Source organism: Patagioenas fasciata, chromosome 3 (assembly GCF_037038585.1).
Source record: "Patagioenas fasciata isolate bPatFas1 chromosome 3, bPatFas1.hap1, whole genome shotgun sequence".
Classification (NCBI taxonomy): Eukaryota; Metazoa; Chordata; class Aves; order Columbiformes; family Columbidae; genus Patagioenas; species Patagioenas fasciata.
In genome coordinates this window covers 100,416,095-100,429,216 of record NC_092522.1, presented here as the reverse complement: position 1 = coordinate 100,429,216, position 13,122 = coordinate 100,416,095, and the positions used below count along the sequence as shown (strand labels likewise).

Sequence of the window (13,122 nt, the reverse complement as noted above, 5' to 3'; positions counted from 1 at the left end):
CAAAGTGATCTGGATGCTGCTCAAGCGGTAAGCTTTGGTTCCCCAAAGAGTCCAGAATTAGTTTGAAAGAACTGGGTTCAAATGTTTAAATCCTCTTAGGAAAAGTTATGTAGTCTCATAAGTCACATAAACAATTTAGAAAAATGGTGCAGCAAGGACACCCAGAATTAGGAAACTAAGTTGAAATAAAATAAAGGATATTGAACAGGATAGAAGGCATTGACCTTCAGGGCATGAGCCTGCTTATGAAAAAGAAGCATCACGGTATATTTTACTTAGGAGCAGATTATCATATTTTGTATATTGTGTTTTCCTCTGAAACACATGTTATCAACAACAGTTTGAGACAACCTGATAAGCTTGCATGGACTAATACTGTAATTCTGTATGGCCATTCCTGCTTCCCTGTGTAGCATAAGCAATCATTCCATAAAGTTCAACAGTGAAAAAAAAAATTGGGTCAATGGTTTTGCTATGCTGAACACAGAGCAGACTATTAGCAATTATACCAGATGGTTCTTGCATATGGGGATATTTGTGCAAAGCTTGGGGGACATAAATTAAGGCTGAGAGATGAATATGCCAAAATGGCTGTCTCAGTGGCTTTACCGAGCAGACCATGAATTCTCAGCAGCTCAACGTCAGATTGCAAAGCAGAAGGAAAATCACTGATTTTCACTCTGGAATGAGAATAAGTGCTGGAGGTTGAAAAACCTGTGTAAAAGACAAATCAATGATATATTTTATTGATGCCTACCCTGGGGTAACTAAAATTTCCTATCTGCAGCCACATGTTAAGGACAATAGGGTAACAGGTAGTTAACTTCACTGCTATTTATAGCAGAAGGTTTTTCTTGCAAAAAATGACAGTTGGGTCATAATTCATGCGTTTCATGGGGAAATGTTATTTGAGACAAGAATCAGAGAGAAACTGGACAAGTTATTCAGCCTGGCAGCTGTGGAGCTCAGCTTTCCTGCTCAGCTGGTGGAGTGAAAGAAACTCCTGTCTCTCAAAAGGTCTACAGCACCCAGTCGCAGGTTAACAGCAATAGGGATATTCACGGAACCACAGCTACCAATATTTATGGTTTTCTCAATTTTAAAAATTCAGAATTTTAAAAACAAAATTAGGGTAAAATTTAAGGAAATATTACAAAATGGAACATATCTAGATCTCCTACATTTTGTTTTAGGGAAGCTCACTTCCAGAAGAAAAATTTCCTGTGTTTTTTGCAGCCACTTATGCGTGGCCTGAGTGGATTCATGATCCTTTGGATCAACGAAACTGTGGAGCATCCTGGGCTTTTTCAACCGCAAGTAATTTTTTTTTTTTTTCATCTTTAAATTGTCATTATATGTTAGGTGTATGATAAGAATTTGTAGTGACTAGTAATGAAGGAATTTCAGCTTGCTCTTCACTTTTTATCAGCAAATGGCAACATTTGAAATTACTATAACTTTCCCTTCAAGTTGTTCCAAAAACTTCAAAAGTCAATTTGAGCTGTAGAGCTTTGTTTCCTTTTCTTGTGTAACACAGAGCGGTTTTTGATGACAGAAAGTAGAGAATTAATTGCCTAATGCAGTTTATCGTAACTGGTAGAGTAACTTTTAAAAAGTCTGCATCCCTTAGTTGCACAAGTACATGCTTGACTTGAAACTTAAAACAGGAATGCTTTATGTTTTATCTATATATTTATATATTTGCATAATACATTTGCCATCGTCCAGCCCTTGTTATTGAAGTAAATTAAGTATAATATTTTTGATAATTTTATGAGAAGAATACCCTGAAACTCCTCAGATATTTGTGGAATAAACTATTTTCAAATTCTGTAAGCAAAGAAATTTTAGTAATGCAATTCAAATTCATGCTACAACCACTGCTTTTATGAAAAATGGACACAAATGTTCATGTCACTTTCTCCAAAGAAGCTACATTGATTTTTCTTACACTGTAATAAATCTCAATACACATTGGGATATATATAGAGAAAAAAACTATGCAATCAACCTTTATGACTTGTTCTAGCCAGTGAGTCCTCACAGGTTCAGGTTTCTGCAACTACCACTTTAAATCACAGCAATAAGAGGAGGAATTAGGTCAGGTAGTCCCAGCTCCCTGCCAAAGCCAGACTGAACATAACTCTCTCACCAATATATCTTGTCCAGTGTAATTTTAAAGGACAAAACAAGACAGCTTCTAGAAGCTCTCTTGACAGATTACTGCAGAGATGAACAAAGGTCACTGACATAATTTCCAGATATTCAGTCTAAATTTTCCCTTTGATAAGTGAATCTTCTGATTTTCATTCATGTAATTATTTTCAATGCTAAATATTATGAGATATCTTCCCATGCTTTTTAGGTACATTAACATTTTCAGTTTGAATTTTCAGTCCTTTTTTGTAAGATTAATTGTTGCTCAATGAATGGGCAAGCACTGCTGTATCATTTCTTCTTATACTGAGTGATTCCTATAAGTATTCCAAAACTCTTAAGTGAAAAACTTTTACACCTATGACACCTCACAAAAGCACAAAACATGGCCATTGTCAACTGCCAGTAGCAGATTGACTCTTCTGAAGTCTTGTCCAAACTTCACTGAAATCAGTGTTGATTTTGATGAGGATTTAGATTTTGACAGTTTGTGGGAATTTGTTGTTGTTGTTTGGGGTTTCTTTGTTGTTTGTTTGGTTTTATTTGTTTGTTTTTGTTTTGGCTTGGTTTTGTTTGTTTGTTTTATGATTATTTTTAGGCTCAACAATGAAGTGCTAATTTAAACACAGGTTAACAACTAGGATTGGGAATTAGTTGTTTCATTGTGGTTTAAAGAAGTGGTTTAAATTTCACCTACAACTCAGTTAACCTACTCTCCCTTTAAATCAGTGTATAAATGTATTAGTACTCAGAATCACGACTATCTGATTGAGTTCAGATATCTAAGGTGTCTGTCTCTGAAGAATAATTTCCTGCAATAAGGGAAGGAAGTCCAATGAATCCCACATTTCCACAGTAATGTGAACAATTCTGAATATTATTTCCAGTAAAATCAATACATACTTTCAGGTTTGATGTTTCTTCTTCATAGGACTGTTCTTTGTTTTTTTTTTTTTTTTTTTTTTTTTTCTTCAAATAAAGGAAGGAAAGGTAGAAATAACGAAAAGAGATTTGGAGATTCAGCTCTAGAGAGGTGGGAAAGTATTTGCATTGCTTGCTGAAGTTAACCAGAGATAAATATGCATTTACAAACATGATAAAGACTATCAGAATAAATTATGAAACACCTCATCTGATGATTAGACATGTGGGACTTTATGATAACCAGTAAGTCTATGGATATAAAATATTACAGCAAAGTTGCTCATGGTGCTTTGTAGTGTTGCAATCCTCTCTCTCTAAAGTGTGTACAGAATATTTATGTATTTTTTTGTAAAGATATCTGCACAGACAGAAAATACTGATGTGTTTCAGTCACAATAACCAGCATGAAGTTGTGGGTAATTATTTCTTTCTGATAACAAAAAAATTTATTTCCAAACAGGTGTTGCGGCAGATAGAATAACTATTCATTCTGAGGGTCAGATCACAGACAACCTTTCTGTTCAGAATTTGATCTCTTGTGATACCAGGAATCAACACGGATGTAATGGTGGAAGTATTGATAGTGCTTGGAGATACCTGAAAACACATGGGTAAATATTTTATCTGTCCAGATTATTTTAGCTTGAACAAATTGCTTAAGTTACAATGTTGCTTATGTTACAATGATGCTTATGTTACAATGTTGATTTCTGACTTTTCAAAAAGAGGCATTTAGCTCTGTGTTATTCCATCAAGACTACCCCTATCTCTCATGTACACCTTCTTTAAACCACCTTCGTGAAGCTCAGAAACTATGAAGCTTTCCCAAAGAAATAAGTGAAGACTGTTTTGAATGAGAGCTCTTGGTGAGAAAACTCTGCAACCACCTAGCTCCCATTTAAACCTTGTTAAATCTAGATGTTGGCATTATCTGTAACACAAATGAGGAAACATTAGCCTTTCTAACAGCAAAACAAACAAGAAAGGTTTTTGATGTCAAATACCATGAGTAGACTCAAAAATTCAAAGGTTATTGGGATAAAGACTCTTCACGTTTAACAACTGTGAGTAAGCAGCCAGTTGCATGAGACAACATTTTGAATATTCAAAATGGTCAAACATTTTTCTATAAAACAAATTCTAGTGATCCCACCCCAAGATTGTTCCAGAATGCAATACACTGGCAAGGACTATACCTGTAGATCCTTCTTCCCTCAATTCGAACTAAGCAAGGTTAACATGAGGAGCTACAAGTTTTTAAAATGACACATAATAATTCATAGAATCACAGATGATTTAAGTTGGAATGAACTTCTGAAGGTTACCTAGTCCAATGTCCTGCTCAAAGCGTAACTAACTCTGAAATTAGATCAGGCTGCTCAGGCCATGCCCCCGATGATGTTTTGATTATCTCCAAGGACAGAGGTTCTGTGCATGCTTTCTTGCAGCAGGTGTCTTTGACAATTCTTGTGGCCAAACTTTTCTTTTTTCTCTATTATATATAAACAGCAATTTTCCTTGGTACAATTTGTGACTGGTACCTCTCAGCTTTTCACCGTGTATCTCCAGTAAGAGTCTTGTTCTGTCTCTTCTATGACCTCTCCTTATGTAGTTGAAGACAGTAATTAGAACCCCTTTTAGCCTTCTCTTCTTTGGGCTGAACACATCCAGCTGCCTCAGTCCCTCCTTGCATATCATATGCTTTAGCCCCCTAAGTGCCTTCCACTGGACTTGCTCAGTTTGTCAGTGTCTTTACTGGTGATCACATAACGGAGCACAGTACTCCAGTTGTAACCACACAAGTGACAATTAGAAGGAAATAATATCTTTTCACAATGTCTTGGCAATGTTCTTGCTAGCACAACCCAGCATAGATTGTCCACCTTTGCTGAGAGGGCCCTCTGCTGATCTACATCCAACTTTCTGGATCCCCGGTCCTTCTCCATGAAACTGCTTTCTACACAGGCAGTGTCCTGCCAGTACTGCTGCATGTGAACTTCTAGCTCAGAGGCAGGATTTGGCTTTTGTCTTTGCTGAACTTCTTGAGGTTTCTGTCAGCTCATTTCTCCAACATCACTCTGAGTGACCCATACTAACCATTCCACACCAATGTGGCATCCTTCACAAATTACTGAGTGCCTTATGTCCCACTGAGCAGAGTGTTAATAGAGATACAAAACAGTGTTGCTGCAGCAGCACTGACTCCTGAGGAATGCTGCTAGTAAACCGACACCAGTCACTTTGATCTGTTGACCTTTCAGTGCGCCAGTCCAGTTCAGTCACTGACCTTATAAGTGACTTATTCAGTCCAATATCTCTCCAACTGAGCTACAAGACTACAGCAGATCATGCTGAAAATCTTACTGAAGTCAAAATAAATGATAGCCACTACTTTTCTTATTCTCCACGAAGGCAATTATCTCATCACAGTCAGATCATCTCATAAGGGAGAGACATAATTTGGTATGATAAATCTGTCTTGCCTGTTCCCAGTCAACTACTTCAACTTCATGGCTTCCAGAAGGATTTGCAATAACCAGATTTTATACATTGAATAATTAAATTCCACTTTTTCTCACATTACGAGAAATACTTTCTTACTTCCTAATCCATACCAAAATCTATTTCCTCTCTCACTTTCCTACACTCTCATCCCTCAGTTTGTCTTTGATATACCTGATACTGATAGAGAGATCTCAGGTATGCTGTCTGACAAATTTTAATTTCATTTAAAAAATAAAAACAACAAAGAAACCGATCATGGAAAGAGCAGAAGTATGTCAGTTGTGATGCATCAACGTGGGGATCCAACTGAAGATTAAAGTGCTGTCATTCACACGGACACAGTATATAAAGTGATCATTCTGCTTTCTTGAAGTGTACCAAACTGTTTCTGATCTGACAAGGATTTTGTGTTGTTATGGGGGAGTTTACATCAAGTGTTCTTTTGTGTTTCTGTCTCAGGGTTTAAACACTGAACTAGTTTTGATCTAGGTTTTGAGTGGGAGACTTGTTAGATCAGTGATTACAGAACCTCATGTGGGTAAAAGCAAAGGCTTCATTCATGAAGAAATGAAAGTTTTAGCTTAACATTTTAAGCAACACTTTTCTGTAAGTAGAAGAACAGCCCCCTTTTGATCAGTAGCTCATGCTCTTAAGGGAGAGAGTCCAACACTTTCTCACTGAACTGTTTGCTTATCCACCATGTTAAGAATAGAAGCACAAGAACTTTCAGTGTAGATGAGAGATACATTTTAATAAGTATTACATCTACAACAGTTGGAGCAAGCTATTGTTAGAGGAAAAGCTCTAAAGAGCACAGCAACAGGACAGCCTCCTAGTTTTCTGTTCCCTCTGACTGCTATTCCTGCACAGGCATAACCACCATGATTCCATAATAAGATTTTTCCTATACCAGAAGCAGTTTTTTACCTGAAGCAGTGTGGCTAGTGACACAGACTGTTCTGCAAAGACATCTAAAATACGTAAGATTTAGCTTATTTCTACAAGGAAGGCAAGGCAGGCTGAAGCTGTATGAGGCACTTGGTTATCAGCCCAGCTGTACCCACACAGGAGCTCGTGCTGGTGTATAAATGTAGTAGTGAGAAGATGCTCCCTGACTGACCACAGAGTGTGAGTGTGAAAGTGGTGTGAAAGAGCAAGCTTTCTGGCTGATGGAAGCCTGGAAGCAAACAGACAGGGCACCTCAGCTCACCAGAGCACACCTGTGAACTGTCTGTTCGCCTCCAAAGTCTGAAGTACTTACGTTATTGCTCAGTCATCTGAGATGCCTCATGGTATTCACCAGCTTCTTGCAGCTATCTGAGCAAACAATCTGCAGGATAGTTGTGAGAACCATCGCAAAATTTTGGAACTGATAATAGAATCATTTTTATAGCTGAAACCCCATAACCAATAACCGTTTACCTTTGACAATGAAAAAATGAAAATTTATAGTGTAAAGTGTTTTTTGAATAAACCCTGTTAAATAGTGCTAGTTTCCTCACAATTTCAGGTGACTATTGTGAGTCAGTATATTGCAATCATTTTTTTTCATTATCTCCATACCCTGCAATAAGGAAAAAGCACATTGATTTTCTGTATGAGACTGTAAATTTTCACAGCAGGTGTACAATGCCCCTTTAAAGCTTCTGGTTTTCTGATTTCTGAAGTGTGGTTATCTCAGGTTTTTGATAGATTTTCAGGAAAATTGAGTGCTAGTTTAATCTATCCCCAGTTAAGCCAATTGAAGACTTCCATAAAGCTCAATGAGGTTAAGACAGTGCTGAGACCTGACTTTTCAGAATCACTGAGCACCCAATTGACAGTGAACTGTGCTATAAGTGGAGCTGAATTGCTGCTGGAATCTCACTCTTTATTTCTGTCCTCCTCCTTTAATTAAAGAATAAATCTGTATTCTATTTCTAGTTATTATTAAATTTAGACATTTCAGTTACAAGCCGTAATTTGGGAGGAATCAATGTAGTATGAAAACATCTATGTTATCTGCTAAAGGAAATTAAAAACTTATAGTCTTTAAGAATGAGAAAGAAACATTTCATTTTCAAGTACTAAAAAGGCTACACACTTGAATGCAAATACTACTTCTAATCAGGGCTTGGTCTGATTCGTACCTTGGGCTCTTAGCAGTTGCAGGGTATGAGAAGGGTATTATTAGTTTTGGACAACTTGTTAATAGCATAATATAATGTTTTAGGTTATGCTCTCATCTCACAATTGAAACATACAAATACACTAAAAACACAACATTTTTCATTAGATTGAACACATAAACATGACTTCAGATGAATTCTACCAAGAATGTATGAACACACTGGAGCCTTTGCTACTTCTCTCTGGGTGCTGCTTGCTCCTAGGAGTATTTATGTAGATGTTTGTGTACACATACACTTAAACATATTAACATTTATCTCTGTTTTTCTTCACTGACTCTTCCAGCAAGGTCTTCTCCTTGAAAAGCGTTTAATGTTTACTGTTGTTCTGATGCTTCAGCATGTACAAACTCTGTTTCAGCAAAGACCTGTCAAATTATGTTAATCATGACTGCAGAAAATACGGTTAGTGAAAAGACTCAAAAGTGACTGTTAGTTGAGAATGAGTTCCCGTCTCTGAATTGCACACAGCGTTGTTTGGTGCTTCACCTCTATGCCATATAAGACCCATCCATGCAGAATCTATGACACTCCAGTGGGACAATCCAACTGAAAGAAGAGGGGGGAAAATTCCTATCGCAGGGATGAATTTCTCCTCTGTTGTCTCTGAAGTGTTTCTAAGTACACCTGAGGTCTCATACCACTCCTTAAACTGGGTTGCAACCACCCACTCCTGCTCTGTTTATGCCAGATCACACTCTGAGGATTGTGTTTCCTCAGCTTACCTGCCTCTTGGAATCTGGCCATCAGTGCTGACTAAAACGATTATGTATATAGAGACAGATATAAAACAAAGATTTCCTTCTATGCAGCAATAGAAACAAAACATAAGAAATTTTAAAATGAGTAATAAAACCTGTTTAACCTAAATACTTACCATTCCCTATTGGAAATCTTGGAATCCAGAATACCTTTAGACATTCAGAAAGGATTAAAGGGATTGCTTGTGAGTAGACCGAAGACCTAACCAATAACAGCCTAACAACTTCAGGTGAACAATCTCTTTTCATGTAGGCAGAATTAGTGCTTTTTGCAGCTCTTGGGTGTGTTGGTCTAGTATGGGCAGAAAGAACTTCCTGAGCAAAAAGATGTTCAGCTCAGGGTCAGTTTTTTCTATCACCAGACGCTAATGGGAAAACACCGTATCTTATCCAAAGTAGCTGAAGCATACAGGTGCTCATATTTCAAAAATCCTAACAACTAAATATAAACAGGCAAACATAATTATCCTCCATATTGGGTAGAAACAGTTTTCAGTTCTTTAGATTCAGTAAGTTCAGTATAATTGGCAAGTTACTTAAGTGCATATCCTCTTTATAGGACTACCAATTTTAAAATATTCTGCTTCAGTGAACTATTTAATTATGCTCTTTAAAAGAAACCCTCGGATAGGTCTCAATGGCATTATCACAGAGATGTGTAAATTGTTTCGGAAACATGTATCAGTATAATGTAGAAAACTAGGAGTCAGAGTCCCTTTATTTGAGTATTTCAGGTTCTTAGTAAGTGCTTTTTAAGTATATGTTTTGTTTGCTTCACTTTATTGAAGTAAAAAGGATGTTCAGTTAGTTCAACAGTCAAAATGGCTGAACAATTCAGGATAAGCTACTTGAAAGAAACAAACTTACTGTATGAAGAAGCAGTTCATTTGATGTATTGTCAAGGTAAAGAACTAAAACCACTCCTTACCTTTCCTGGAAAATACATCTTATTTTCATTGCCCTTCTCCATACTTGGATGCAATGAGGAGACTCAACCTGTGCTTCAAAGCTCCTTTGATTTAGCACTCTAGAGATTTTCAAATCCAAAATTAGCATGAGTTTAAGCCTCAGGAGAATTATCACAGCTCCTCTACAATCACTGGACTGACATCAGTGTTAAATGACTTCAGGTCTTTGAAGCCTGCAACTGAGAAAGTGTTGGACAGATGATGTTTTCTTTGTTATTCAAAGATTTGTCTTTGTTTAATTTAAAATAATAAACACAATTCATGCATTTGCTGTTGCATGTTTCTCTCATAAACTGATTTTTGGGGTTTTGACATCTTTGTTAGAACAGAAACTGTCCAGTGATTACTGGACTTAATATTTTTAAATTGTCATCTTTATAGAACATAGAATTTAATTTAAAAGTTTTAAAATAAGTCATATTTCATTAAAGTAAACTCTAAAACCTTGAAATTGAAAGCTTTAATGCAAAATTGTAATGAGTGGTAGGAAAAATTTAATTCGTGTATGAGTAAGCAAAAACTCTCTTAACATTTAGAAAATGTTTTGAGGTAGATGCTTTCCTAAAAAATAGCCACAGTGTTTTCAGGTGTTGTAGAGACCAGGCATGTACTCCTGTGATATTATGACACAATCTGCTGTTTTATTTCCTTGAGATGCTCATTGCTGCCAATAAGCAGCAACTGCCTCAGCTTCCTTTAATCTGGAAGTACACTGTCTGAGTTCAGCCTAGTTCTGGATACTTGGACGTCGAGTTTAACCCTGTCAAGAGCAATGTGATGGGAAAATGAAGACAACAGATAATGCAAATATTACCCATACTCATGTCAACTTCATAAGCGTAAACACCTGAACATTACTGCAAAACAGCAAAATCATAAAATTGCAAGAAGTCTCACCTCTCTGATCCTTACCTAATCTCACCTTTTCAATATCATGTATTTTGTCAGTACTTCAACTAGGGCAAAGTCTTTCCTGCCAACTTCACGCTGAGAATTCATTTTTTTTTTTTCCCGGCGACTCCAGACGGATGAACCCTGTCACCAGGCCCTGTCGAAATGCTTTCCCTAGTACTGCTTTATGGTTGGATTGTTCATTAACTTACAAAAGCTTCAAGCTTACCATTTTTCAAAACTTGTACTTCACTTCCATGTATTTCAAGTAGTAGAGGTTCTGTTCTCTTTTAAGGAGGTATACTCCCTACCAATTAAGGTATTGGTATTAATCACTGAGGGTTATGCCTGTCTTGGGAAGAACAACTGCATTTCATCATATTCCAATAGGAGACCAATTATTTTTACCCAAATCTTTAAAAAATGAATATAGAATTTTTTTTAATCCCAACAAATGTTCACAAAAATGTGGGAAAATGTTCTCTATTTTTTCAGGAAAATAGAAGGTCAGGGGCTTTTTAGCTAAAAGAAATAGAAAGACCTGCAGCTTTTCACCAGCATTCCTGTAGAAAATGTAGATAAAACTAGAAAATGGTTCATTTCCCTTCAAAATTCTCTGATGCAATTATTTCCATCTCACAAGCCATTTTTGATAAATAGATCCTGTTGACAACATTGGTAATTTATTGATCTCATTCAGTGTGAACATTCACGCATTGTTAATGAGATGAATGTACTAGGTGACAAGTTCTGAAACACATTTTCCGTAGTCCAGAGAACTACTGCAACTGAAACTTAATCATAAACTTCACATGTAAGAATTGAAGCAACCACCTTCCAGTTGAAGGTATGAGACATTCACACTTTTGAAGACTGAGGGACTCTATAAGTTTACTTGAAATCCAACAGTTGTAAAATAGTTAAACCTTGAAATAAAACTGCAATAATAAAAATATTTAAGTAATTTCTTGTGGTTTTTTTGTTTTTTTCATATCTGAACAGGGTTGTATCTTATGCTTGTTATCCATCATTTTGGAAAAAACAGCTGGAGCCACCAAGTGAAAATCACTGTTATGTATCAAGTGAATATGGAAAAAACTATACAAATGGGCCATGTCCCAATGCTTTAGAAAAATCGAATCGGTTATACCGGTGTGCCTCTCACTACAGAGTCTCCTCAAAAGTAAGTTCATGCTGTTCACCCATCATCTCACCCATTTTTCTCCTTTGAGACTTGAAAATTATCTGACATGTAGAAATATGTTCACTTTACTTGAAAACTAAAGGTATGAATTTTCCTTTATATTGTCCTTATGTTTTCAGAAGAATTCGAATTCTTTATTGTTTCTCAGTTTTACATCACCTCTTTAAAGGTGCTGCTTTGTGGTCCTGCAGAAATTAGAGATAGAAAAGAAAGTATGCGGTCATAACTGTGCATCAGTGCTTCTTAAACATGCTTCTGAAAGTTTTGTCCATTTGGTAAACCAGATATTCTCTAGTAGAAATAGAAGTAGAAAAGTACATTTATACCATATATATATACATATATATATATTTATACAATGATAAATTAGTACGAGTTTTAATTTTGTTTAATAGAATGTATTATCTATCTTCCCTTACTCTCTCTGCTGCTGCTCTCGCCTCCCCTCAGGAAACCAATATAATGCAGGAAATAATGGACAAAGGACCAGTACAAGGTATGGTAAATTTGGAAGATGACAATATGCATAATTTACAATGCCTTTTATCAAAATATTAGAAAACGCAAATTGCATTCCACAGTGAACAAGCCAGACATACGCACTGTAGTTCATCTAGGGACATTTGATGGGCAAACAGTGCCTCTGAAGACAGCTCTCCTGCATCAAGAGTCCAGAATGAGTAGAATGACCTTGAGCTGGATTTATTGAAAATTTGCACAAAATCTGTGTGCTGGAAATGTGCCTTTTTCCCATGACAAGTTCTTTGCTCATTGATGAAATAGCAATTTGGGGCTGTGCAGGAGGAGTTAAATGTTAGCAAAGCTCTTCTCTCTAGGGCTGGGATTGATTCTCCCACTGGCAGAGGCCAAACCACCAAGCCTGCCCTCCTCTCAAGGCAATGCTGCTGCTCATGGGCCCTCCAGAAAATCATTCAGTATTGGTTTACTCCCAGAATTTCCCCTTTCATGGTCCGAAGGCTATTGTTAGTTGTAGAGGGATACTTCTGCATTTCAGTTGCCCACAATTATATAATGAATTATCATAACCTCCAATTTATTATTGAATTGGTCTTGATTATAAGATTTAATTCATTCCAGTGCGTCACAGAGTTGAAATTACTTCTTAAAGCTCTTTATGTAGGGAGTTGCAATTTATCTGAAGCTCAGACTTAATAAGATCTATACTATTAATCTTTTTTTCTTCTGCCAAAGTTTGTTTACTCAAGGAAAATATCATTTCCCATGCTGCATTTGATCTAGAAGTGATTACAGTATTTTTCATAGGTTTTAAGAAAATGAAAAAATTGGGATCCTCAAGATAAAATTTCAAGTTGCTCTCTAAAGTTGCATTCGTAATCCATGTATACACAGTTTGTTTGATTAATCTGTCAGTACAAAATCTTCCACAGAAAATAATCTATATTCAGCCGTTTATTAGGTCTTAATCACTCAATAAGTCGTATAAGTTTTCGAAATGTTGATGCTTTTTTTTCAGAGAAAGTGTCTGTATCAACTTAAAGTAATGTTGTATGTGGAAAATCAAG

The 13,122-nt window shown here is 36.4% G+C and overlaps 1 protein-coding gene across 4 annotated transcripts in view; it reads left to right on the top strand.

Annotated features, from left to right (window-relative positions):
• Positions 1–13,122, top strand: part of TINAG (tubulointerstitial nephritis antigen) — a 51,972-nt gene that overhangs the window by 13,526 nt on the left and 25,324 nt on the right. For all 4 annotated transcript variants that reach the window (XM_065835079.2, XM_071806978.1, XM_071806976.1 and 1 more), the window contains exons 5-8: positions 1,194–1,317; positions 3,542–3,692; positions 11,377–11,557; positions 12,029–12,074. In XM_065835079.2, the coding sequence (XP_065691151.2) occupies positions 1,194–1,317; positions 3,542–3,692; positions 11,377–11,557; positions 12,029–12,074 (502 nt within the window). The remainder of the gene's footprint in view (positions 1–1,193; positions 1,318–3,541; positions 3,693–11,376; positions 11,558–12,028; positions 12,075–13,122) is intronic.